The sequence below is a fragment of the Littorina saxatilis genome, linkage group LG17 (assembly GCF_037325665.1).
Source record: "Littorina saxatilis isolate snail1 linkage group LG17, US_GU_Lsax_2.0, whole genome shotgun sequence".
In the NCBI taxonomy this organism is placed as follows: domain Eukaryota; kingdom Metazoa; phylum Mollusca; class Gastropoda; order Littorinimorpha; family Littorinidae; genus Littorina; species Littorina saxatilis.
Window position 1 is genome coordinate 63,823,741 of NC_090261.1, and position 26,170 is coordinate 63,849,910.

The window sequence follows — 26,170 nt, forward strand, 5'->3', positions numbered from 1 at the left end:
TTAAACGGGTTTCAGATCTTGGTATCCCTCACTACAGGCTGGTTGAGCTGGATTCTTCCTGTCTGGCATACCGTAGTTGCCTGGTTGAGCTGGATCCTTCCTGTCTGGCATACCGTAGTTGCCTGGTTGAGCTGGATCCTTCCTGTCTGGCATACCGTAGTGGCCTGGTTGAGATGGATCCTTCCTGTCTGGCATACCGTAGTTGCCTGGTTGAGATGGATCCTTCCTGTCTGGCATACCGTAGTTGCCTGGTTGAGATGGATCCTTCCTGTCTGGCATACCGTAGTTGCCTGGTTGAGGTGGATCCTTCCTGTCTGGCATACCGTAGTTGCCTGGTTGAGATGGATCCTTCCTGTCTGGCATACCGTAGTTGCCTGGTTGAGGTGGATCCTTCCTGTCTGGCATACCGTAGTTGCCTGGTTGAGCTGGATCCTTCCTGTCTGGCATACCGTAGTTGCCTGGTTGAGCTGGATCCTTCCTGTCTGGCATACCGTAGTTGCCTGGTTGAGATGGATCCTTCCTGTCTGGCATACCGTAGTTGCCTGGTTGAGCTGGATCCTTCCTGTCTGGCATACCGTAGTTGCCTGGTTGAGATGGATCCTTCCTGTCTGGCATACCGTAGTTGCCTGGTTGAGGTGGATCCTTCCTGTCTGGCATACCGTAGTTGCCTGGTTGAGATGGATCCTTCCTGTCTGGCATACCGTAGTTGCCTGGTTGAGGTGGATCCTTCCTGTCTGGCATACCGTAGTTGCCTGGTTGAGGTGGATCCTTCCTGTCTGGCATTCCGTAGTTGCCTGGTTGAGCTGGATCCTTCCTGTCTGGCATACCGTAGTTGCCTGGTTGAGATGGATCCTTCCTGTCTGGCATACCGTAGTTGCCTGGTTGAGATGGATCCTTCCTGTCTGGCATACCGTAGTTGCCTGGTTGAGGTGGATCCTTCCTGTCTGGCATACCGTAGTTGCCTGGTTGAGATGGATCCTTCCTGTCTGGCATACCGTAGTTGCCTGGTTGAGCTGGATTCTTCCTGTCTGGCATACCGTAGTTGCCTGGTTGAGCTGGATCCTTCCTGTCTGGCATACCGTAGTTGCCTGGTTGAGCTGGATCCTTCCTGTCTGGCATACCGTAGTTGCCTGGTTGAGATGGATCCTTCCTGTCTGGCATACCGTAGTTGCCTGGTTGAGGTGGATCCTTCCTGTCTGGCATACCGTAGTTGCCTGGTTGAGATGGATCCTTCCTGTCTGGCATACCGTAGTTGCCTGGTTGAGCTGGATCCTTCCAGTCTGGCATACCGTAGTTGCCTGGTTGAGATGGATCCTTCCTGTCTGGCGTACCGTAGTTGCCTGGTTGAGCTGGATCCTTCCTGTCTGGCATACCGTAGTTGCCTGGTTGAGGTGGATCCTTCCTGTCTGGCATACCGTAGTTGCCTGGTTGAGCTGGATCCTTCCTGTCTGGCATACAGTTCAATGTGAACAGCAACCGTGTATTTGTCTCAAGTAGATGTACATTTCTGTTGTGTTTATGTTAAGAATAAAGTTTTGAAGTTTTGTTGTTGCAATGATCTTCTCAGAATATTCGGCAATTTAGTTAAGATCGTAGCAATTGGGATAATTTGGACATTGTTTGCACTTCTGTTGTATCTTAGACAGTATGCATATCCTGTTTTTGTTTTAGTTTGCTCATTGTCACTTATGTTTGATTAAACATGATATGATATATCCTGCTAACGAGTAACGATGCGAGACAAATTGGCCTGAAGGTCACTTTGGTGGCCTGAAGGTCACTTTGGTGGCCTGAAGGTCACTTTGCTGGCCTGAAGGTCACTTTGTGTGCAAGCCGCAAAATCTGTACCAGGCCGAAATTCAGTGTCTGAGAAAATGTGTGTTTGTTTTCTAAATACATTGTAATTATAAACATACGATTTTAGCTGAGAATTGTGCTCGTGTTGTGCAGTCCTGGTCTTAAGCCTTTCTCCATGCTGCATGTGTGACTTTGAACAGAGCATGGTCTGGGTGGCCGAGTGGTAAACGCACTTGCCTCGGAAGCGAGAGGTTGCGAGTTCGACCCTGGGTCAGGGCGTTAGCAATTTTCTCCCCCCTTTCCTAACCTAGGTGGTGGGTTCAAGTGCTAGTCTTTCGGATGAGACGAAAAACCGAGGTCCCTTCGTGTACACTACATTGGGGTGTGCACGTTAAAGATCCCACGATTGACAAAAGGGTCTTTCCTGGCAAAATTGTATAGGCATAGATAAAAATGTCCACCCGTGTGAAAGGTGAATGCTCGCCCTAATAGGCTTGAGGTTTGCTGGCCGATGTGAATGCGTCATATATTGTGTAAAAAAATCCATCTCACACGGCATAAATAAATCCCTGCGCCTTGAATCCGTGGTTGAGATATGTGCGCGATATAAATTGCATATAATAATGAATGGGTTCACGGGGGATCGCTCTGTAAATCGGTTTTTTGAGTCGGAATGCAGGAGAGATATCACAGTAAAAGACTACATCTAAGGTGTCATCCATAAATAACTATTTTTAATTTTGATCTCGAAGTGAAACGGTTGTTTAATTATTTTGTTATTTAAAATGTCAAAGCTCGAAAGACCTGGGAGAGATTGTTGTGAATGTATTTACACACATCCCACGACTGCAAGGGCATTATTAATGCAGTAAACCTTTCACAGACGACGCATTGCTGTTGTTTACTCGTGATCAAATTGTCGAACTTAATTGTCAACACGTTTCGAAAAACAAAAATGTTGTCTGCTTACCAGTGATACTCTATATTTTGAGCTCGCAATTACGTCCTATTTGTGTGTTTGCTGTTTGCAGGACACAATATCAACAACAACAATAACACGTTTCTGTTTGAGATCTTTGTCGTGTTGATCTGTGTTCTAGTGTGTCTAGTGTGTCGCGATCTTCTGGTTATGATCATGTTTCGAGATTTTGCGTTGTGCTATGAGCGTCTAATTTTTTTAACGAGACAATTTTTTTTTATAGCAACTATTTTTGCTTCATTTGTCCCGAAGAAAAACATCTCGACACCACTTTTATCGATGTATTCTTTTCAATGAAGAGAATTGTCACCAGTACATCTTCCAACATTTTTGTTGGAGATGGCTTATAACATTTTTTTCTCGCGAATTAACCTCCAAACTATTTTCTGGGTTTGACTACAGTCGAAAGTCTTGGTAGCTTATCCAGCGACTATATGCTGTTTCTTGGTGGAGGAGCGAATGATAATTTTGGAACTAAAGAGGGGGATATTACTGGAGCTGGGACGGTGGGGCTGGGGGCAGGGGTGGGAGTGCAGGATGTCCAGGGAGTGCAGGATGTCTAGGGAGTGCAGGATGTCTAGGGAGTGCAGGATGTCTTGGGAGTGCAGGATGTCTTGGGAGTGCAGAATGTCTAGGGAGTGCAGGATGTCTGGGGAGTGCAGGATGTCTTGGGAGTGCAGGATGTCTTGGGAGTGCAGAATGTCTAGGGAGTGCAGGATGTCTTGGGAGTGCTGGATGTCTAGGGAGTGCAGGATGTCCTGGGAGTGCAGGATGTCTTGGGAGTGCAGAATGTCTAGGGAGTGCAGGATGTCTGGAGAGTGCAGGATGTCTTGGGAGTGCAGGATGTCTTGGGAGTGCAGAATGTCTAGGGAGTGCAGGATATCTAGGGAGTGCAGGATGTCTGGGGAGTGCAGGATGTCTAGGGAGTGCAGGATGTCTAGGGAGTGCAGGATGTCTTGGGAGTGCAGGATGTCTTGGGAGTGCAGGATGTCTAGGGAGTGCAGGATGTCTTGTGAGTGCAGGATGTCTTGGGAGTGCTGGATGTCTAGGGAGTGCAGGATGTCTAGGGAGTGCAGGATGTCTAGGGAGTGCAGGATGTCTTGGGAGTGCAGGATGTCTTGGGAGTGCTGGATGTCTAGGGAATGCAGGATGTCTAGGGAGTGCAGGATGTCTTGGGAGTGCAGGATGTCTAGGGAGTGCAGGTTGTCTGGGGAGTGCAGGATGTCTAGGGAGTGCAGGATGTCTTGGGAGTGCAGGATGTCTAGGGAGTGCAGGATGTCTAGGGAGTGCAGGATGTCTGGGGAGTGCAGGATGTCTAGGGAGTGCAGGATGTCTAGGGAGTGCAGGATGTCTAGGGATGGAGAATGAGCGCTCCCTTTATTGTTGGAAGAATGCATTCACACAGATTTAGTCAATATGTGCATGTCTATAGGTGTTACGCGCCCCCCCCCCCCCCCCCCAGGTGATGATAGTACACACATGTCGCGTTCGCTTTCAATTGGTCTACACTTGCCATAATTATACTCAGCATGCTGTTATTACCACTCAACTCACCGTGTCACATCTCTGTCACGTGTTGTCAGCATCGGTTGATGTTTATTGATGTCATTATTGGATGTTTCGTTTAATGTGAACGTCACGCAAAAACAGCAAATAAAATAAAGTCACATCACCAATACAAAGATGTTGTGGTTGTTGACAAAGAGTTGCACGACTGCGGGCGTGTGTGCGTGCATGTGTATGGACAGTCGTCCCCAATTTTTGATGATGTATATATGATGGGCTTGCGTGCGTGCGTAAGTTTGTGTGTGTGTGTATGTGCGTGCGTGTGTGCATGTGTGTGTGTGGGTATGCGTGTGTGCGTGCGTGCGCGCATGTGTGTGCGTGCGTGCGCGCATGTGTGTGCGTGCGTGCGCGCGCGCGCGTGTGTTTATGTGTGTGTGTGTGAGTGTATATGCGCGAGTGCGTTCGTGTGTTTGTGTGTGTGTGTGTGTGCGTGTGCGTGTATACCCCTATTCATGCCTAAATTAAGTTTTCATCCCTAGTTAACTCAAAGCCTTCTTCATGAAGTTCAAGTGCTACAATTCAGCCCGGCCCAAGTCTACACGATAAGCCATTGACACATATTTGTGTCAGAGCCGAGGAATGATGAGTGATTAGCCTGCAATTGTAATCAGACGAAACTGCATGAGCAAGTATTTATATTAAAAAAACGATAAGAAACAAAACAAGGTGTAGAGCAATGGCAACATTCAGCAACGTGCAAACTGTTTTGGTGTCAACAACATCTTTTTCAACAGCTACTCCCATTAAAGTAAAGAGGCTTCCGCCGCGAACACCCCCCCCCCTCTTTCTTCCCCCCACTCCTCCACACTCCTCCCCCGCACCCTCCTATCCCAGTAAGGACAGGGATACACGAACACTCGACAAGTGCTGAGTTAAAGATGTTTTCCGTTCGACTTCATATACTGCGTTCGCATCACAGGTCTTATCCAGCAAACATATTACCAAACAAACGTAGAACATTTCACTACACCATAAGTCCGGTGTCCGACATAAGCTCGAACGACAAAAGCTCGAACGACAAAATCTCGAACGTCAAATGCTCGAATGGACAAATGCTCGACGCGACAAAAGCTCGACGCGACATATGCTCGAACGACAAATGCTCGAATGGACAAATGCTCGACGCGACAAAAGCTCGACGCGACATATGCTCGAACGACAGAAGCTCGACCGGACAAATGCTCGACGCGACAAAAGCTCGACGCTTATGTCATGTACCCCCATAAGTCTGTCAGTATTCACTTAACAATCACAATGCTTGAAACAGCCTGATTCAGGCTACATTTACTGACTCTAACTTTCGCCAAACGCACGCAAGCACGCACTGACACGCACGTACACGGACACGCACACGCACATGCACGCACGCACGCGCGCACACACACACACACACACACACACACACATACACACACGTACGCACACTGAGTTTTGCAGTTGGATGTGACGGGTTCTTTTAATAAATTGAGACCCTTTGAAAACGCTCTTAGTACTTTGGTAGCTGCACTAACCTGGATACTTTTTTGTGGTGGGGGGGGGGGGGGGCTGGGGGTGACAGGGGGTGGAGTTGGTAAGAACACTTGAAGAATGCATCCGGTCTGAACCGCTTTTGATCAAGATGTTAGATAGATTTCTTTGGAAGGCTGTTGGTGTCTGTACATAAAACGGTTCAAACGGAATAATTCATTTTGAAAACCTTCGATTTTGATCATAATCTATCCAGTCCAAACCACCCTTGTTCTAGTCTGTATAGGTATTTTCTAAACTTAAAGGGTTCATGACTTACAGTTCCAGAGACTGAGCAGTCCCGATGTGTAAAAGCTTACACCAGTTTTAAACTGACCGCCATTTTTCTTGATTAAACTCCTCGTACCATCAAGCCAAGCGTCCATTGTGGTAGTCATGGGGTGTTGTGGACGTAGCTCAGAGCCTGGGGGACAACACGGACAGGAAGCGGGAGTGTCGGGAAGTCAGTGTTGCGGAACGCGAGCCCCGGTCAGAGGGCTGGTCACCGTGACGTGTTGCGTCGTGTTCCAGCTCACCTTGGGCTTCACCTACACCTCAGGTAAGACGCTGACGTTTCTTTTGTCACTTAATTATACCTCAGGTAAGACGCTAACGTTTCTTTTGTCACTTAATTATACCTCAGGTAAGGTTTATCACTTATACTTCAGAGGCCTTTGTTGCCTTCCACTGTGGTGACACTGCTGGCAGTCAAATCGGTTCTCAAACCCGCACACTTGTTCGCATGAAGAGCAGCTGCGAGTCCCCTTAATTTATTGCGACGCTTCAAAGGCGCTTCATCACCAGAAACAACGCTAGAATGACACTGGGGAGACAAGCAACAATCTTTGTAAATACATACATACCAGGAATAGTCCCGCAGCAAGTTCACAACAAGCATGACGTTACCATGTGTTTGAGCCAACCCATGCCTTTTCTGACGTCATAGCTACATAACGGGACGTAACTATGACGTCATAGCCACAACAATGACGTCATCGTGTTTTTCAGGCAACCTAATGCCCTACCTAACGCCATAGTCATTTAATGTGACATCACAATCTGTTTCAACCAACCTGATACCCTACCTGACGTCATAGCCATTTAATGTGACGTCACCGTGTGTTTCAGCCAACCTGATGCCCTACCTGACGTCATACCTACGCAACGTGACGGGGGAGAGCGAGGTGGACTACAGCCAGACGCTGTGGGTTGACCAGAGCGGCTTCATCCTGTCTTCGCTGGCCACACCCTGTCTGGGCGTGGTGGAGAAACGCATGTCCAACAGACTCTTCATCGCCATCGGCTGGCTCTTCTACACGTAAGTGGGACCACTACGCTGTTTGCTTTCCCTGTTGGCTGTTTCAGTCTGCTGACGTGTGTTGTATGAATAGAAGTATTCTTGGAGGGACATGTTGAGAAAAAAAGATAATTTTGTTTCCGTATTTTATATGGTGTTTGTTTCAGTTTGTTACGTCTGTTGTGCAAGTATGCTTGCGCTTCGTGGTTTGCTAACTGTTGAGAGAAAACTCGCGAGATTGCCCAGATCATTCGGCGAGCAGCGTGCTTTGTCACCCTTAGTTTTGTTGGGAGTCTGAGCGGCTGTTTCTCTATGGAAAGATTGCAAAATGAACATTTCCCTTTTGGCAACATTATGCATGCAATTGACAATAATGATAAGGATAAGATTCATATAGTCCTGTGAGCTTACCCTCATGGACATTCGGGCCGCTTTCTCCCTGGGGAAAGCGAGCTGCCATACAGTATACGGCGCTACCCATATTTTTTCTTTTTCCTGCATGCGTGTATTCATGTTTCCAAGCCCTGAGACTTTCGCTGTGAACTTGGATTCTTTATCGTGCGCATGCGTGCACACGGGGGTGTTCGACCACCGAGGAGAGTCTGCACACAGTTGACTCTGAAAAATAAATCCCTCGCCGAACGTGGGGATCGAACCCACGCCGATAGCGACAACTGGTTTTGAAGCCAGCGCCGCTACCGACTGAGCTATTTCCCGCGCCAAAAAAGATTCACTGGCGTTATGGAAACTGCCAATATTAGTTTTTTCCCGTTTTAGTTTGTTGTTATTGTTGTTGTTGTTGTTGTTGTTGTTGATGGTGTCGTTGTTGTGGTTGGTGTTGTTGTTTCGTTTGTTTTATTTGTTTATTCCTCTTACAATGCAACATGCCTTCGGTGTTTGACCTGTTCGTGTTCCATCTTTGAAACTGCTCATTTCGCTTTATTTTCACGTTGCAAACACATCATGCAAACAACAGTGCGACCAAAGAGCGAGTGCCTGTTGCAGAGCGTCGTTTGTGGGCAACTACTGGGCGGTGCAGCGATCCTTCCTGGCCACCGTCATGGTGTACGGCGTGCTGCAGGGGGTCGCCATCGCCGTCATCTTCCCTGCCGCCGTCAAGCTCAGTCTCAGCGTCAGTATGTCTCTCTGTCTCAGCGTCAGTATGTCTCTCAGTCTCACCGTCAGTGTGTCTCTCAGTCTCAGCGTCAGTATGTCTCTCAATCTCAGCGTCAGTATGTCTCTCAGTCTCAGCGTTAGTTTGTCTCTCAGTCTCAGCGTCAGTATATGTCTCTCAGTCTCAGCGTCAGTATGTATCTCAGTCTCAGCGTTAGTATGTCTCTCAGTCTCAGCGTCAGTATGTCTCTCAGTCTTAGCGTCAGTGTGTCTCTCAGTCTCAGCGTCAGTATGTCTCTCAATCTCAGCGTCAGTATGTCTCTTTGTCTCAGCGTCAGTATGTCTCTCAGTCTCAGCGTTAGTATGTCTCTCAGTCTCAGCGTCAGTATGTCTCTCAGTCTCAGCGTCAGTATGTTTCTCTGTCTGAGCGTCAGTATGTCTCTCAGTCTCAGCGTCAGTATGTTTCTCTGTCTCAGCGTCAGTATGTCTCTCAGTCTCAGCGTTAGTATGTCTCTCAGTCTCAGCGTTAGTATGTTTCTCTGTCTCAGCGTCAGTTTGTCTCTCAGTCTCAGCGTTAGTATGTCTCTCAGTCTCAGCGTCAGTATGTCTCTCTGATGAGATGCTAGATACATGTACAATACAAATCAGGCAAGAAATTACCCGAGTTTTTCGTGACACCGCCGAAAACCACAACTAAATCCTTACGGGCAGTAATAAAAGGGCAGTAATAAAAGGGCAGTTATAAGGTACATGTTCTTATAACGTATAAAAAGCGTTAAACTTGGGCGGGTAGGAGTGTGTGATTTCAGTGGTTCCCGCACAGCAGGGGGCTGGTGTCCGGGGTCGTGATGGCGGTATTGGGGGGCGGGGCCTTGTTGTTGTCATGTCGAAAGAGCGGTGTGATTTCAGTGGTTCCCACAGAGCAGGGGGTTGGTGTCCGGGGTCGTGATGGCGGCCTTTGGGGGCGGGGCCTTGTTGTTGTCATGAAAGAGCGGTGTGATTTCAGTGGTTCACGCAGAGCAGGGGGTTGGTGTCCGGGGTCGTGATGGCGGCCGTTGGGGGCGGGGCCTTGTTGTTGTCATGAAAGAGCGGTGTGATTTCAGTGGTTCCCGCAGAGCAGGGGGTTGGTGTCCGGGGTCGTGATGGCGGCCTTTGGGGGCGGGGCCTTGTTGTTGTCATGAAAGAGCGGTGTGATTTCAGTGGTTCCCGCACAGCAGGGGGCTGGTGTCCGGGGTCGTGATGGCGGTATTGGGGGCGGGGCCTTGTTGTTGTCATGAAAAAGCGGTGTGACTTCAGTGGTTCCCTCACAGCAGGGGGCTGGTGTCCCGGGTCGTCATGGAAGGCTTTGGGGGCGGGACCTTGTTGTTGTGAAGGAAACCATAGCGGTGTGATTTCAGTGGTTCCCGCACAGCATGGGGCTGGTGTCAGGGGTCGTGATGGCGGGCTTTGGGGGCGGGGCGTTCATCTGGAACCAGATCGTCACTAACTGGATCAACCCCGACAACCTCCAGCCTGATGAGGAGATCGGCGAGAACTTGTGAGTCTGGACACCCTCCTTCCCTACACTGTCGCTGGCTCGGCTTTAAACACAAACCACAACAAAACACTATCAAATTGAAGGAGAATGCCTGGCTGTCTACGGTCAGTGTCTGTCCTTATCTGTTTGTCTGTCTGCGTGCCTGTCTGCGTGCCTGTCTGCGTGCCTGTCTGCATGTCTATCTGTCTGCCCCCGTCTCTCATTGTGCGTTTTTGTGTGTGTCGTGACACGCCTCATTTCGTTCGGTGTTTCTTGTGCCTGCAGGTATTTCACGCAGCTGGAGGTGCTGCAAAGAGTCCCGTCTTGTTACCTGGTGATGGGAGGCTTGCTGGGGGGACTGCAGCTCATCTGTCTCCTCGCCATCTCGTCCCCTCCCGCCTTGCCCCCCGTCCTAGATACAACCGTCACCATCTCTACCGAGACAGAGGCTGGCGAGGAGAAGAGAAAGGAGGATGAGAAGGGAGGGGAAGAGGGAGAGAGGGACTTGTCCGGTGGTCTCGTGTCAGGCAACGGGGTCACAGGCGGTCAGCGCAACGAACAAGGAAACTCAGCGTCTTATGTGGGCTTTGACAACGATGCCTTCGAGCACAGTCCGGAAGATCCTGAAAGGCAATTTGTTTTTAAATATTTGATTTTTTTATGAGTCTGAAGGTGGGTTGTTTTCACAGGTGACAAAAAAAAAAGTCTTGAAAATAAATGAAACTTTCGCAAACACAAAAAGTCAAAGCAAGATTAAGTACTGGGCGATACGCACACTCGCTCCTTGTCAGTGTCACCACAGGTATAGTATCTACACGTTATGACGATCTGCTTGTGGTGTTACTTAATGTTAGAGTTCCGGAGTCCTGGTAAAAATGAGTTTGTTCCTACACATCAGGAACAACATCAATAACTTGAATTTGAATTAGATGTACATCTTTCTATCTCTATGATCCTCCGTTGTCAATGGCCTCAACTCCTATATCTCTACGGGTACATATGCTGTGGTTTATATCTCTACGGGTACATATGCTGTGGTTGTCAATGTCCTCAACTCCTATATCTCTACGGGTACATATGCTGTGGTTTATATCTCTACGGGTACATATGCTGTGGTTGTCAATGTCCTCAACTCCTATATCTCTACGGGTACATATGCTGTGGTTTCAGACGTGCAGCGGAGGCCATTCAGCGGGAGGATGATGAGGGCGAGGCGGACAAGATGACGTCATGGGACATCATCACGTCACGTGCCGCGTGGACCATCTTCATCTTCAGCTTCGTGATGGATTTGGGCTTTTCCTTCGTCAAGCTTTTCTTCAAGGTTTGTGTAACGTCTTTTGGTGTCGGCGCCTTGTCAGCAGTAAGCGTGTCTTGCGCTACCGATAAGATAAGATAAGATAGATGCGATAAGACAACTTTAATGCCCATTTTCATTTTACATAAAGATGGAAATGTATCTTTTGGGAACACATCGCATTTCTAATAACACAAACACACGATCATAAAGCATCAACATAAGTTCACTACTAAAATCAACTTGTCACATGAGCATATGAAATAATTCACATTGCCTCATCCCTGGTCAAACGTTTGCTTGCATTCGATAGTCGGCGCTTTGATACAGCGATTGAATCGGAGAGCTTACTGCCAAGGGTTTTCATAAAGACAATTTTTTTCATTAATGATTTAGCGACGAGTTTGTGTTTGAAACTCATGAGAGCGATGAACTAGTATGGGACATGTTTATTTTTCACTTTCCAGACACTTAGCAGGGAACACGATAAGCAGCAGAGTTAAGACATTGAACGAGGGAGTGAATCATGCATTCTGTGGTGTGTGTCGACAGGCGTTCATTCGTAACGACCACCTCCTGTCATGCATTCTGTGGTGTGTGTCGACAGGCGTTCATTCGTAACGACCACCTCCTGTCATGCATTCTGTGCTGTGTGTCGACAGGCGTTCATTCGTAACGACCACCTCCTGTCATGCATTCTGTGGTGTGTGTCGACAGGCGTTCATTCGTAACGACCACCTCATGTCATGCATTCTGTGCTGTGTGTCGACAGGCGTTCATTCGTAACGATCACCTCCTGCAATGCATTCTGTGCTGTGTGTCGACAGACGTTCATTCGTAACGACCACCTCCTGTCATGCATTCTGTGGTGTGTGTCGACAGGCGTTCATTCGTAACGACCACCTCCTGTCATGCATTCTGTGCTGTGTGTCGACAGACGTTCATTCGTAACGACCACCTCCTGTCATGCATTCTGTGGTGTGTGTCGACAGACGTTCATTCGTAACGACCACCTCCTGTCATGCATTCTGTGGTGTGTGTCGACAGACGTTCATTCGTAACGACCACCTCCTGTCATGCATTTTGTGGTGTGTGTCGACAGACGTTCATTCGTAACGACCATCTCCTGTCATGCATTCTGTGGTGTGTGTCGACAGACGTTCATTCGTAACGACCACCTCCTGTCATGCATTCTGTGGTGTGTGTCGACAGACGTTCATTCGTAACGACCACCTCCTGTCATGCATTCTGTGGTGTGTGTCGACAGGCGTTCATTCGTAACGACCATCTCCTGTCATGCATTCTGTGGTGTGTGTCGACAGGCGTTCATTCGTAACGACCATCTTCTGTCATGCATTCTGTGCTGTGTGTCGACAGGCGTTCATTCGTAACGACCACCTCCTGTCATGCATTCTGTGCTGTGTGTCGACAGGCGTTCATTCGTAACGACCACCTCCTGTCATGCATTCTGTGCTGTGTGTCGACAGGCGTTCATTCGTAACGACCACCTCCTGTCATGCATTCTGTGCTGTGTGTTGACTGCCGTTCATTCGTAACGACCACCTCCTGTCATGCATTCTGTGCTGTGTGTTGACTGCCGTTCATTCGTAACGACCACCTCCTGTCATGCATTCTGTGCTGTGTGTCGACAGGCGTACGGCCAGACGTTCATTCGTAACGACCACCTCCTGTCCCTTGTGGCCTCTGTTGCCGCTGTCTTCAACGCCCTGGGGCGGCCCATGTGGGGCTGGGTGGCTGACAGGCTGGGCATGTTGGTACGTCTGTCTGTGTGTTTCTGTATGTTTGTCTGCTTGTCTGTCTGTCTGTCTTCAACGCCCTGGGTCGACCCATGTGGGGCTGGGTGGCTGACAGGCTGGGCATGTTGGTACGTCTGTTAGTCTGTCTGTCTGTCTGCTTGTCTGTCTGTCTTCCTGTCTGTCTGTCTGTTTGTCTGTCTGTCTGTCTTCAACGCCCTGGGTCGACCCATGTAGGGCTGGGTGGCCGACAGGCTGGGAATGTTGGTACGTCTGTTAGTCTGTCTGTATGTCTGCTTGTCTGTCTGTCTGCCTGTCTGTCTGTTTGTCTGTCTGTCTGTCTGTCTTCAACGCCCTGGGTCGACCCATGTTGGGCTGGGTGGCTGACAGGCTGGGAATGTTGGTACGTCTGTTAGTCTGTCTGTCTGTCTGCTTGTCTGTTTGTCTGTCTGTCTGTCTGTCTGTATTCAACGCCCTGGGTCGGCCCATGTGGAGCTGGTTGGCTGACAGGCTGGGCATGTTGGTACGTCTGTTTGGCTGTCTGTGTGTGTGTGTGTGTGTGTGTGTGTGTGTGTGTGTGTGTGTGTGTGTGTGTGTGTGTGTTTGTCTATCTGTCTGTGTGTCTGTCTGTGTGTCTGTGTGTATGTCTGTCTGTGTGTCTGTCTGTGTGTCTGTGTGTCTGTCTGTATGTATGTCTTGAAGGCCTTGGAACCGTTATTGTGTGGTTTAGTGGCAGATAGGCTGGGCATGACGGCACGTCTGTCCGTTTTTTTGTCCCTCTGCATGTCAACATGTCTGCCTGCCTGTCTGTCAAATACGACGATGAACTTGCCCTTGCAGCCGACGTTCCTGACGAGCCTGGCCGTGCTGTCGTGCCTGGTGTCCACCTTCATGCTGTGCGAGGCAGTGGGCGGGGCCGCCATGTTCTTTGTGTGGATGTGTCTCATGTACCTGGGGGTCTCTGGCATCTACAACCTCACCAACCCCATCGTCTACACGCTCTTCGGCCCGTCAAACTTCTTCTTCGCCATCGGGTTCGTCTACCTGGGAGGGGTAAGCGATGACAACACAGTGTCGGTCTACCTGGGAGGGGTAAGCGATGACAACACACTGTCGGTCTACCTGGGAGGGGTAAGCGATGACAACACAGTGTCGGTCTACCAGGGAGGGGTAAGCGATGACAACACAGTGTCGGTCTACCTGGGAGGGGTAAGCGATGACAACACGTACAGTGTCGGTCTACCTGGGAGGGGTAAGCGATGACAACACAGTGTCAGTCTTGTGTGGAGGGGTGAGTAAGAGGAGATTTGGGGGGGGGGGGATGGGGGATTCTGTTGGAAATTAAGCATTTGAAAGGGGCATTTTGTTTCTCATCTTGAGAAAAAAAGGTACATTTGCACAGTCTGAGGGAGTTTCTGCAGCCCAGAACCCCCCCCCCCCTCTCCACCTCCCCTCCTTACACCTAGCCATTGATTATCACTATATACTTGTGAGCATGTGTGTGTGTGTGCAGGCCATCTTGGCGCCGTCTGTGGTATACATATCGTCCACCATGCAGGGCGCCTTTGGCTGGCATGGCCTCTTCCTATTCTCCGCCGTCTGCGTCTTCCTCAGTTAGTATCGCTTCACGTTTTAACTACTTCACGCTTTATCTAGTTATCTAGCCGTAGTCTAGTTAATATGATGACGTAGCCTCGATCTTTCTCTTCTCCGCCGTCTGCGTCTTCCTCAGTTAGTACCGCTTCACGTTTTATCTACTTCAAGCTTTATCTAGTTTATCTAGCCGTTATCTAGTTAATATGATGACGTAGTCTCTTCCACTTCTCCGCCGTCTGCGTCTTCCTTAGTGGGTCTGGATTCTCGCTTAACTAGTTCAAGCTTTATCTAGTTATCTAGCCGTTATCTAGTTAATTAGCACGTATGATGACGTAGCCTCTTCCCCTTCTCTGCCGTTTTCCCCTGTGACATTGAAGTTTTCTAATGTTATGTTCTCCCAACTTATAATTATTCCCTTATCTCATCCCATCCCCGCTCATCTTGTCTTGTGTTATCTTATCTTATCTTATCTTATCTTATCTGATCTTATCTTATCTCATCTTATCTCATCTTATCGACGCAAACTGGCTTTGCAGGTTTGTTAGTGATGTCGTCTCTGCTGCTGGACTGCGGTCACCCGCTGACGTCACGCATGAAGAGAGCGCTGTTAGATCGACGTCATCAAAGCCGCGGGCCACTGTTACGTCATGGAAAAGTTGGAGTGAACAAGTCACACACCGTCAATTAAAGGGTTCCACTTTTGAACACACTTGTTGTAACCAGTTGTGAACACTGTGTCAAATACTAGTTAATTCTACTTGCAAAAGTAGAACACATTGTAAACACTGATTCGTGTGTGCTTCATTTGCTAGTAAAGCTATACAGTCTGGCGCACATTTACCGGGTATTACGGCGCACTCAGACACCGGTGTGATGCCGTCACTCTGTCGGGGTTACTGTACGCCGCCACCACAAGCAACAACAACAACGTCTTTTGTCCACTGTATCGGTGTGATGGAGGGGGCGGGTTGTTTGGTCGTCACGTCAGTGGTTTTGGTTGGTTTGTGTGTTTTGCTTTCTTTTGTTGCTTAATCAAGATCACTGTTTGCTGGCCTGCGTGCAGTCTCATTGTGCGTGTGTTTGAATGTGTATTTAACTGTGTATTTCGTTAGCTTAAACGCCCTATGGGCCATAAGCCGAAATAAAACCTTGAAAACCTTGAAATCATGTTATGGAGCGGAGGGGAGAGAATAGGGTGGGGGGGGGGGGGGGGGGGGGGGGAAGATGAAATGTCAAAAGTGCTGTGAGCTCTCAAGTAGAAATAGTAATTATTTGCACTGTTCGTAATCGACATACATTTTGTTACTCATCTGTTTGTCACACAAGATAGGCCTACTACCGACATATATTTATCGGGCATGATGATGCTGGTTTTTCAGCGCGAGCCTGAAATATTTTGTTGTATGTGACTGATGTGTACTATAGATAACAGACCATTGATTTCTGACCGTTGCCCAGACTGTCTTCAAATTGAGTCTGTTTAATCCCGTGTCTACCACTCGGCATCTCTTCGTTTTTCGTGGCTATATAAACCTAACAGACAGCTTCGCTGCATATCTGTTTACAGCTTAATAGCTGTGGTTACATAAAACTGACAGTTTGCTTCATACCTGCGAGCTGACTTTAGACTTAACTTGAGGGACCACGTTGTCTACTATTAAACGTGTTTCCAGTTTAAATTTGAAACAGGAGTCGGGTGTGTATTTTTGTCATGACAAGGTGTTCGTGTGTGAGTCCCAGAAAGAGAAGAGGTGGATGTGGGGGTGGGGGTCGGGGGTGGGGGTTTGGTGAGCAAAGGTCGAACACGTACACACATGTGCTCTGAATTGTCAGTTACATGTAATATCAAGCAATGCTTTACTTTTATGGTTTGCCCGAAAAGCAAAAGCAAGAAGGAAGAAAATGAAAAATAGAAAAAGATGACTTAAACTTGCGTGTGTGTGTGTGTGTATGTGTGTATGTGTCCCACGGTGTGTGTGTGTCACTGCGTGTGTGTGTGTGTGTCATGTGTGTGTGTGTCAGTCAGTGTGTGTGTGTGTGTGTGTGTGTCAGTGTGTCAGGCAGTGTTTGTGTGTGTGTGTGTGTGTGTGTGTGTGTGTGTCACAGTGTCAGTCAGTGTTTGTGTGTCAGTCAGTGTTTGTGCAGTGTGTGTGTGTGTGTGTGTGTGTCAGTCAGTGTTTGTGTGTATGTGTGTGTGTGTGTGCGTGTGTGTGTGTCAGTGTTTGTGTGTGTGTGTGTGTGTGTGTGTGTGTCACTGAGTCAGTGTTTGTGTGTGTGTGTGTGTGGGTCAGTGTGTGTGTGTGTGTGTGTGTGTGTGTGTGTGTGTGTGTGTGTGTGTGTGTGTGAGGCGAAGGAGAAGATGCAATGTTAAAAGCGGTCACGACACAGGCAAAAAACAAAAAACAAAAAAAAACACCACAATAACTCCGAAACTCTGGTCAACAGGAAACTGATATAGCTCTTGAAGAAGGTTGGACAGAAACAAATAGACAAACAAACAAACAAACGAATTTAAGGTCTCAGAAAACAATAAAATAATAAATAAAATGATAAGAGCTGACTCACCGCCAACCAAATCACGAATACTCACTCAGTGCTAGTGAGTTACAAAACAAAAACAACTCACAAGTAACAACTACTATAATGAATACAGTAAAACTTATCATCTGCTAACTTTAAATGTCGGTCATCCTGCAATCCTTCTTTCCATCACAACAGGATGTTGTTGTTGTTTTTGTTGTTTTGCTGTTCTTGCTGTTGCTGAAAGCCTATTTTGAGCAAAGAAGGAAGACACATTCCAGGGGCGCGAACACGGTAAACATATTTTTGCCCTTAGGCGGGAGTGGTCTCCCTTGATTTATGAAAAGTAAATGGCAGCGACGGTTGACTTGGTCACGAGAGCTACAGGTGTGACAAGTGATGTGAGATGCACACTATGCTCGCCTCCGTAGCAGACGACACCAGTCCCAGCTGGGACGAGAGTGAAAAAAAGATGGACGTTTCGTTTTCGTGGGATCTTCCGCCCGTTCCTGACTGTTTCAGCAAACTTTTAGTCGCGGAGAGCGAGACGTCTGCTCTGCCGAACCAACCATGGAGAGAGGCGGAGAGATTGCGAGAGTTGAAAGATATCATGCTCAAATCTCTTGCACAGGACTCGGTGCCAGACACGGCTCATGTTGTGAATGGTGAGAGAACAGTGTCAGGAACAATTGTCCTTGAAAATGGGCCAGTAATCTGTGATTCTACGCAAGCGGAAGGTGTGCGCTGTGTACGTGAGGAAAAGGAGAACCCGGAAAAGCCACTTGAAGCAGTGGCGTTGCGGCACAGTGGTGACTCAGCCTCTCCTCTCTGTCGACTCAATTCAGCGCTCGGCAGACTCAAACAAGAAATGGTAGGTATGGTCACAGGTGTTTCATTGTGACACGATAATTCATTTTATGCTCTCGACTGTAATATCAGGGACGTTGGTAGATTGTGTCAATGTTGTCGTTCAGTCACTGAGTCAGTGTACTCATTATTTTGTACTCCATTGTAACGATCAGTGATGTTCCGAGGCATCTGTCATAGACCAATTTAGGTTGTAAAATGACCAATTGCAAACACCTCTGTCCCGTCAAATGTCCGATCCGATCGCGAAGTCAGCGGTCATTGTCCGATAGTATTACGTCTAGAGCGGTCACTGCAAGAAGAATCTGTACAAACTGAAGTATCAAAGCCCGTTAAAACGAGTTCGAATCGGGGCCTACTTGAACTTCAATTTTCACTATCGGTCGAACAATAACACAAGGGACTCAACTCTCGACCGAACAATAGTACAAGAGCCACAACTCTCGCTACTTTTGACAGCAACACTTTACTTCCGCCGCCACATTTCTGCAAAGATGCCGCCGAAGAAAAAGGTTTGCGTGGGAAAAGGGCAGACACTTTTGAGTGGCTTTGTTAAAAAAAAGGACGACACGGACAGTCATGTTGCAGGGCCTTCGGCCCCGTCGGAGACTGAAGCCTCAGAAGGTGAGCCAATAGATCTACAACCTCAGGAAGAGACGCAGGAAGAGACGCAAGAAACGAAAGTAGGGGCGACCAGAAAGTTTGTGCAGAGCTAGTTTTCTATGTTCCCTTGGCTCAGCTACAGCAAAGAAAAAGAACTGATGTTCTGCACCATCTGTCTGGAGGATGGCGTTGCCTCAAACTCGTTCACTGTTGGTTGCACCAACTTTCGCAAATCCGCACTGGCAGACCATGTACGAACAGACGATCACAAAAAGGCTCTGCTGACACCTGTTCAGTGATGTTCCTAGGACTGGAGGGCAACAGGACAAAATGATCACGTGTGACATTCTGAAGTGTGTGAAAGATCACTTGTCACTTGTGACATTAATTCTGAAGCATAGTGTGTGTGTGTGTGTGTGTGTGTGTGAAAGATCACTTATGACATTCTGAAGCATGTGTCTGTGTGTGTGAAAGTAACCCTTCTGAACACTGTTGCATTTAAAATATTAAAATAAATTTGGAACTGTTCAGTTTTTATTTGCCTTTATTCTCAGTCATCTAAAAAGGCTAGGTGCCATGATTGGTTCGCTTGATCTGAATGTCCTATTGTTTTTTTGTAGTCAGGACATGATGTCCTATTAGTTTTTTGATTCAGGACATTTTGTCCTGTTGCCCTCCAGTCCTAGGAACATCACTGAACGATTGTTCAGGTTGGATGTGTTACCACTATACTATAGTCTATTGATTATGAGAACTGTAGAGAGACAGTAAATATATGGGCCTCTCTGACAGAAAATCAAAAGTAAAGGTATTAAGTAGGTTGCACATTGTTGCTCTTTAGTTTACTTGTCTGTATGAAAATAAGGGAGAAATTAAACTACTAGCACTTGTTAGTGACATCATTACAGGCCTAAATCAGAGAATTACAAATTAGTAAGTCAAAGATAGAAGGAATCAGAAATAGATAGACTGCTATTGACTGATAACGTTCACACACACACAAAAACACAACAATCAGCGTTCAGTTTATGGAATGTGTAACATGCAAACTAAACATTTTAGACATTTACAAGAACTTCGACCTTTCGGTCTCTGTTTAAAGTTGACAAAGAAGATACACAACAGACAAATAGTGATGATAAATGGAAACGGAACTCATCTGTGAATGTTGTTTCTTACAAAATGGACATAGTAAACCACACATGTATGGAGCATGCACTGATGCAGTAATTATCCTGAATGTCATTATGTGTGCAGGTGGATTTACGGCACATGGACATGTCTCTGTTCTGTCAGCTGCTGTCGCTGAACGAAGCTATCCATGATTTCAAGTCGTCCGTCAGTGACCGTTACTCGGAGTACACCGGCTCAGAATACACCTGCTCCGAGTACGCTGGCTCCGAGTACTCCATGGGCGGTATGGGCAGTCGCGCTGGGTCGCTCTCCAGTCTCATCGAGGAAGGCGAGTTGGGGGGAGATTACAATGACGACCCTAACAGCCCCTTGTCGCAGGGAGGAGTCGATCGGCAATCCAGCGGCTCCGACATGGCAAGCAGTACCTCCAGCCTCCTGCAGCAAATCAAAGCCCTCACACAGCGCGCCGAGGCGGACTTTGGACTCTAGGGGCCTGCTTTCAAGCAGTAGAGCTACCATCTGTTAGTGAACAGAGCAGGAGGATGCTTTCTGCAATGTTCTCGCGCATCGCGTCGAGGCTGATTTTGGACTTGAGAGTGCTGCTTTCAGGCAGGTGAAGTAGAGTTTTATTCAGGGACCAAGCGGAGGACATGATGTGGTGGTGTACGTGTGGGCGTACAGGGACGGTGTTGACGTACTGATTGGCACATTGCATCCCGGACCAAGGACTATAATCAGGCCTGCAGGGTGTGGCGTGGTGTCAACAGACGGCCAAACGCACTAACCTGTCACAAAACGTTGCCGTCACTGTGTGGGACAGGAGGTTCCAAGGACGGCCAGAAATGTCTGAAAAATAGCCAACATTTGTGTGACTTAAAGTTGCGTGTGTGTTTTGTGGCAACACCCTTGACCATGTTTGCCTTACCACTGTACCACCGTTCTGCCACATTAGAATTTAGAGAAAATTGGATAGTCCAGAGAAATGTTTTCTCATTTTGTGGTTTGGGATCAAAGTGTTTGAAACTGCAGATTATGAGCAGACTAAATTTGTGTGTGCAAGGGCGGATCTGGGGGGGGGGGGGGGGGGGGTTACACGGGTTACGTAACCCCCCCACCCCCCGAAAAAGAGGTAATTTGCACCAGATAGCTCTATTTTGCTTCTTTGGATAAAAACTTGTATCTTCGCAGTTATTTTGTAACCCCCCCCTCCAAAGTGAATTGATCCGCCCTTGGTATGTGTTACATGTATCTCAAGGATTTCAGCATAATTATCAAGACCAAACCTCAAAATTGTGATTAACGTTGAATATGATTATATGTTGAATCCCTTTAATCTTGGGTACCTTTGTGACAAATTAACCACTTGCCTGCCTTAGGACAGGTATACCCGTCCTGCGCTTGTGCAGCCGCAGCGCCTTAAGACGGGTTTACCCGTCTTCACCGTTCCGGGATTTTCCAGAAGTGCGATGTCACTGCTGACACAAAAATAGCAGCCAATGGCTTGGAAGGATGCCTCATTCTCATGAATAAACATAAATGGTGACGCGGTTTTGCGTCTGAAGGCTATTTTCGGCCTTGGCGACAGGATAAGGGAGAGAAATCCCGACTCGTCAAAATGGCAAACGGTGGAAGTCGACCGGGCCCTAGTAGGGAAAAACAAAGCCGGACTGACGCTATAGGGGGTGCAAATGACTATGGATACTGACAGGGGAAGGGGGAGATCTTCTTTCGGACGATTTGTTGGAAACAGGTAGATGATAGTGATATAATCCTTTCTTGGAGCGAGCAAAACAGCCACCTGTGTTTGATCCACAGACACCGGAAGATGCGCCGGACTGATTTTTCAAAAGTTCATATTTAAACATCATTATAAGCCAAACTAATTATTATTTTCATGATTGGACACTAAAAACAGATTCTTGGTTCAATTTCCCTTAAAAATAACATAGGTTTTACTTACCTACCTACTGCCAGTTTGGAACTAGAATTTTTTGTGAATTATTACACCCCGAACTCCAATATTCCCTGGCAATCAGGAATGCACATACGCAAGTTTTGATTGGCAGCGTAAGGGTTAAGAAATCTTTTTCACCAAAAGTGCCTGATGTACAACTTGTTTTTCGTAAAGTGCTTATTTTTGTGTAAGGCTTTTTACTGTGTTTAAATTAATCTGTTGACTGCAGCTATAAAGTAAGAAAGGTAGCGTGCAAAGGAAGAATGATAAACGCTGTGGTGTCTAGTTAGTGCTAGTTTTCATTGCCCTCTACTCAGCATTGAATGGGCTAAAGGTCACAACATAGTGGTACACTGCTCACAGCAGTACCTCTACCACAACTTTCTCTTTATACGGCAGCCTTTTCTCTCTGGCTGAATGACAAGAAGTTATATTTTTTCAAGCATTGTCTTACTGTGACAGTATTGGCGTTAACTGGAAATTACCGGTATTTTACCGGTTGAAATGAAAAAATACCTCTTACTGGTTCCAATGACCAGCCTACCGTGTTTTTTGTGTGACCGTTTGCATCATAAAAGTTTGCGTACCGGTTTGACAAAATACTAGCGCCATCACTGTGTGAAAACTGTTAAAGTTTGGCAATATTTCAGCGATCAACTGAATGTTCACTTTTGTTCTATGTGGTGCATGGCTGTCCGCATTATGCTGCTTCTGAATGGGCTTACAGCATGTATGACTCATGAAGCAATACCTTGAAATGGGCTTACAGCATGTATGACTCATGAAGCAATACCTTGAAATGGGCTTACAGCATGTATGACTCATGAAGCAATACCTTGAAATGGGCTTACAGCATGTATGACTCATGAAGCAATACCTTGAAATGCTCATGGTTAAAAAAGATGTGCATGTTATTAAAGTGTCTTGTTATTGCATGATTAGCATCCCTGCATTACTTGAGTGTGATTCATCTGATAAACAAAGGGAAGTAATACAGTGATTGTGATAGCGCTGGCCTTGTAGTCTCCCCTGTCTACACTTTGAGCATGGATGAGGAGATGATGTGCAAGCCAAAACATGTTCCACATTTGACTTTTCTTATGAAAACAGGGATGGTGAAAAAGTCAAATGTGTGATTTGGCTCACAACCCTGACCTAACATTCACCAGAAAGGCCTGCTTCACTGCAGACATTCCTTAAAACAAAATGTATAGGCTGTGACAACATTGACTAGAGGCAGTTATTTTATTGTGTTCTTGTGTGTGTTTTATTGTTCCCCTTACATTGCCTGTTTCTACCACTGTTTTGTGTTGAACATTAATATTTTGTGTTTTATTCTAGTCAGAAATATATACTGTATATATATATCTATGTGATCTTTGATTGTGTTTGTTGCACATAGTGTTAGAAAATTGGCGTATCTATACCCACAGCTGAACCCAGTGGCCACTGGAGCGCCTGGTGTGGCCCTCTAGACAATCCGTGGGCAGATTCTGTAATGACCGCCTCAATCACTTGCAAAAAGACTTTTCCCCTTCTGTAACTAGTGAGATACAGCGTGGCTTGAGTAAAAAAAAAGCAAGCCTTGCTTCAGTAGTTTGTTCACGCAGTTAGTTGTTCCTGCACTGAACTGAACAACCATACTTATCACCATTCCCACAGATTGAAATGCAAACTCGCCAAGTGCCTTCGAAGCTCTTATGCTTCATATGTAGAGAAAAACAAATCATACGGAGGCTGTTCAGCATTTAGCTTTGGCAGTAGGTGCTCAATGTTCACTTGGTTGAATGTCCCTGAAGGTTAACCATTATTCACACTCACAGCTCAACTGTCAGGCACCACAACTATTTAAGCCTAACGACCACTATGCAGCTGATGTTGTTGTCTGAGTGCATAAAGGAGAATCTTCATTTTTGTTGTTACTCTAATTTGACTTTGTTCATGATTGTGGACAGAATATAACAGTCCGATATATATACATTTGATATATTTATATTTATATCATCAAATGCATTTGTGTAACATACATGTATGCATTTAAGTCCCCCCCCCCAAAAAGTTGTATGTTTCTGGTCACCCGACCCTACCTAGTTTTTTCCCGCCGACCCTAGACTTTTTGAGTCACTTGAGAAAATGTGACTCTATGTAATCGGTCAGTGTTAGTCTGTCCGGCCGGCCGGCCGGCCGGCCGGCCGTCCGTAGACACCACCTTAACGTTGGACTTTTCTCGGAAACTATCAAAGCGATCGGGCTCATATTTTGTTTAGTCGTGACCTCCAATGACCTCTACACTTTAACGATGACCTTTGACCTTTTTCAAGGTCACAGGTCAGCGTCAAAGGAAAAATTAGACATTTTATATCTTTGACAAAGTTCATCGGATGTGATTGAAACTTTGTAGGATTATTCTTTACATCAAAGTATTTACATCTGTAGCCTTTTACGAACGTTATCAGAAAAACAAGGGAGATAACTAGCCTTTTCTGTTCGGCAACACACAACTTAACGTTGGGCTTTTCTCGGAAACTATAAAAGTGACCGGGCTCAAATTTTATGTGAACGTGACTCATTGTGTTGTGAATAGCAATTTCTTCCTGTCCATCTGATGCCTCATATAATATTCAGAACTGCGAAAGTGACTCGATCGAGCGTTTGCTCTTCTTGTTTTTATTGCATTTGTAAAAATTAAAAAAGCGTCAAAACGAAAGTAACAGACGGCAGACGACACAAGGGGGATAACCCCGCATCCCTTTTGTCTCATTTGTTTTGTAATGTGTTGTCTTTCTCTTTGTATAGTAAGTCCAGTCTCTTTGCGTCACTGTATAGTTATTTTCTACCTTGACAAAAAAAAAAAAAAATCCCTACCTACCTACCTACCCTATTTTTTCTAGCCATGTTACCAGAAACATACAACTTTTTGGGGGGGGCCTAATGGAAAGCTACAGAAAGGCAAGTGACAGTGTACATAATTTCACCTGCAGTGCCTTAATATTTACTTTGAATAGTCAGCCCTGCCCAGCATTTATGTTCATATCAACCCACTTCCATTCTGTGATCAAGCTTCCTGCATGTATCCTGGAACAAGCACATAACCAGTCAAAGTGTGTCTTGCATATTTCACGGCTTTAACCAGCATGTAACTGCTTTAGTCTGCAGAGTAGTTGTGCCCTAGAATTAAACAGAAATCAAAAGCTGAGCTCAGCAGAGGAAAAGCTTGAATAATACTCGGACCCGTCGTGTGGCCTTTCATGATATTGAATCAGAATGTGATGTGCATTTTGTCCCTAACATGTTTATTCACTGTTGGAGTTTCTCCACTTGTTTGTTTACAGAACAGTTTGTGTACAGAACAGTTTGTGTACAGAACAGTTTGTGTACAGAACACGAACAGTTTGTGTACAGAACAATTTGTGTACAGAACAGTTTGTGAACAGAACAGTTTGTGTACAGAACAGTTTGTGTACAGAACAGTTTGTGTACAGAACAGTTTGTGAACAGAACAGTTTGTGAACAGAACAGTTTGTGTACAGAACAGTTTGTGTACAGAACAGTGTGTGTGAACGTGCACATTGATATGCTTGTTCTAATGGGTGATTTGACAAATGGTTCAGAGAAACAGACAGAACGACAGACAGAATGTGTGTGTGTGTGTGCGTGCGTGAATGAATGCATGCATGTTTGTGTTAGTGTGTGTGTGTGTGTGCGATGGCATTGTTGTGATATATCTGGGCAATTGTCTTTTCATATTGTGAAGGAACTTTCATGCATACATTTGATGTAATGTGTATAATTCCACACACGTTTTTTTTATTACAGTAAGGTGCTTAGAAATACTGAAGGATTTGAACCATATAATTATCTTTATTCCTGCACCGTGCACATATTGTTGTTGTTCTCAATCTCAGATACCAATATATTTACCTGGGGAGCATTAACTGGATAATGTGAGTTTGATTTATGCAATATTGTAGGTTACGATGAGGGCCATTGCTAAAGATGTGGCAGTGTTGTGATGGTCACCTATATGGGCATGGCTCAGAAATGGCGTCGAACTTGACTTTTCCCTTCAGTTCGACTTTATTCCTCGATTTACATATGCTACAATTAAACTTTGAAATAAACAGAACACAGTTAGAGAGAAAAATGGTCATATTTTCTGATGTTTTTGTCTTCATTCTTCTTAAGTTAATATATTTTAAGCGCGAGGTAATAAAGTGCAAAGTTTTGACTACGAACAAACGAAAATTCTGTGACACTGCAATGGACAAGTACGATCAATTTACAATAACAACAACATGGTAAACCCCACAGGAATCATCCACACACCATTCAACAAAGTAAAGATTGCGGAACAATTCTTGCGCTTTTCATGGAAAACCGACCTCTTACCGCGAAGAAATTGTCGAAAGCATTCGCGGGTTTTGTACATAACCGAATGTTGTGAAAGATTCTTGTCGCACAGGAATCTGCTACTTTTCTTCAATTTCTGTTACAATGGCCATCGAATTTTTAATCTGAACGATGTTGCTGTTGGGACCGAACTATGGGCTGTCAAAATCGCCACGTTTTCATTTGATCTACAGGCACACACAGTGAAATTTCCTTCCCCACATTTATTTTGTTGTTGTGAAAATAGATTTAGGTGTATTTCAAAAGTGAAGCAGTGGTGAA

The 26,170-nt window shown here is 46.2% G+C and overlaps 4 protein-coding genes across 4 annotated transcripts; 2 read left to right on the plus strand and 2 right to left on the minus strand.

Annotated features, from left to right (window-relative positions):
• LOC138953354 (collagen alpha-5(IV) chain-like) lies at nt 1–1,455 on the minus strand. Its single transcript, XM_070325153.1, has one exon. The coding sequence runs from the start codon at nt 1,453–1,455 to the stop codon at nt 1–3; it is 1,455 nt and encodes a 484-aa protein (XP_070181254.1).
• Nucleotides 1,456–3,195: 1,740 nt separating this feature from the next.
• LOC138953355 (major royal jelly protein 5-like) lies at nt 3,196–4,173 on the minus strand. Its single transcript, XM_070325154.1, has one exon. It carries the CDS (start codon nt 4,171–4,173, stop codon nt 3,196–3,198), a length of 978 nt encoding a protein of 325 aa, XP_070181255.1.
• A 1,790-nt stretch (nt 4,174–5,963) lies between these two features.
• Nucleotides 5,964–15,595, plus strand: LOC138953356 (uncharacterized). Its single transcript, XM_070325155.1, has 10 exons — nt 5,964–6,407; nt 6,977–7,166; nt 8,151–8,397; nt 9,656–9,795; nt 10,060–10,404; nt 10,945–11,098; nt 12,724–12,846; nt 13,666–13,878; nt 14,339–14,438; nt 14,958–15,595. Exons 1-10 carry the CDS (start codon nt 6,245–6,247, stop codon nt 15,107–15,109), a joined length of 1,827 nt encoding a protein of 608 aa, XP_070181256.1. The 5' UTR covers nt 5,964–6,244; the 3' UTR covers nt 15,110–15,595.
• Nucleotides 15,596–17,269: 1,674 nt separating this feature from the next.
• LOC138952104 (uncharacterized) lies at nt 17,270–20,611 on the plus strand. Its single transcript, XM_070323698.1, has 2 exons — nt 17,270–17,812; nt 19,669–20,611. The coding sequence occupies exons 1-2, from the start codon at nt 17,348–17,350 to the stop codon at nt 20,032–20,034; spliced, it is 831 nt and encodes a 276-aa protein (XP_070179799.1). The 5' UTR covers nt 17,270–17,347; the 3' UTR covers nt 20,035–20,611.
• Nucleotides 20,612–26,170: the final 5,559 nt, after the last annotated feature.

Bases quoted from the DNA above. Each gene is read 5' to 3' on its own strand.
- LOC138953354 (XM_070325153.1), bottom strand. From the start codon at position 1,455: ATGCCAGACAGGAAGGATCCAGCTCAACCAGGCAACTACGGTATGCCA.
- LOC138953355 (XM_070325154.1), bottom strand. From the start codon at position 4,173: ATGCATTCTTCCAACAATAAAGGGAGCGCTCATTCTCCATCCCTAGAC.
- LOC138953356 (XM_070325155.1), top strand. From the start codon at position 6,245: ATGGGGTGTTGTGGACGTAGCTCAGAGCCTGGGGGACAACACGGACAG. The intron at 7,167-8,150 runs GTAAGTGGGACC...TGCCTGTTGCAG, and splicing joins ATCGGCTGGCTCTTCTACAC to AGCGTCGTTTGTGGGCAACT. The intron at 10,405-10,944 runs GCAATTTGTTTT...CTGTGGTTTCAG, and splicing joins AGTCCGGAAGATCCTGAAAG to ACGTGCAGCGGAGGCCATTC.
- LOC138952104 (XM_070323698.1), top strand. From the start codon at position 17,348: ATGCACACTATGCTCGCCTCCGTAGCAGACGACACCAGTCCCAGCTGG. The intron at 17,813-19,668 runs GTAGGTATGGTC...TTATGTGTGCAG, and splicing joins GCAGACTCAAACAAGAAATG to GTGGATTTACGGCACATGGA.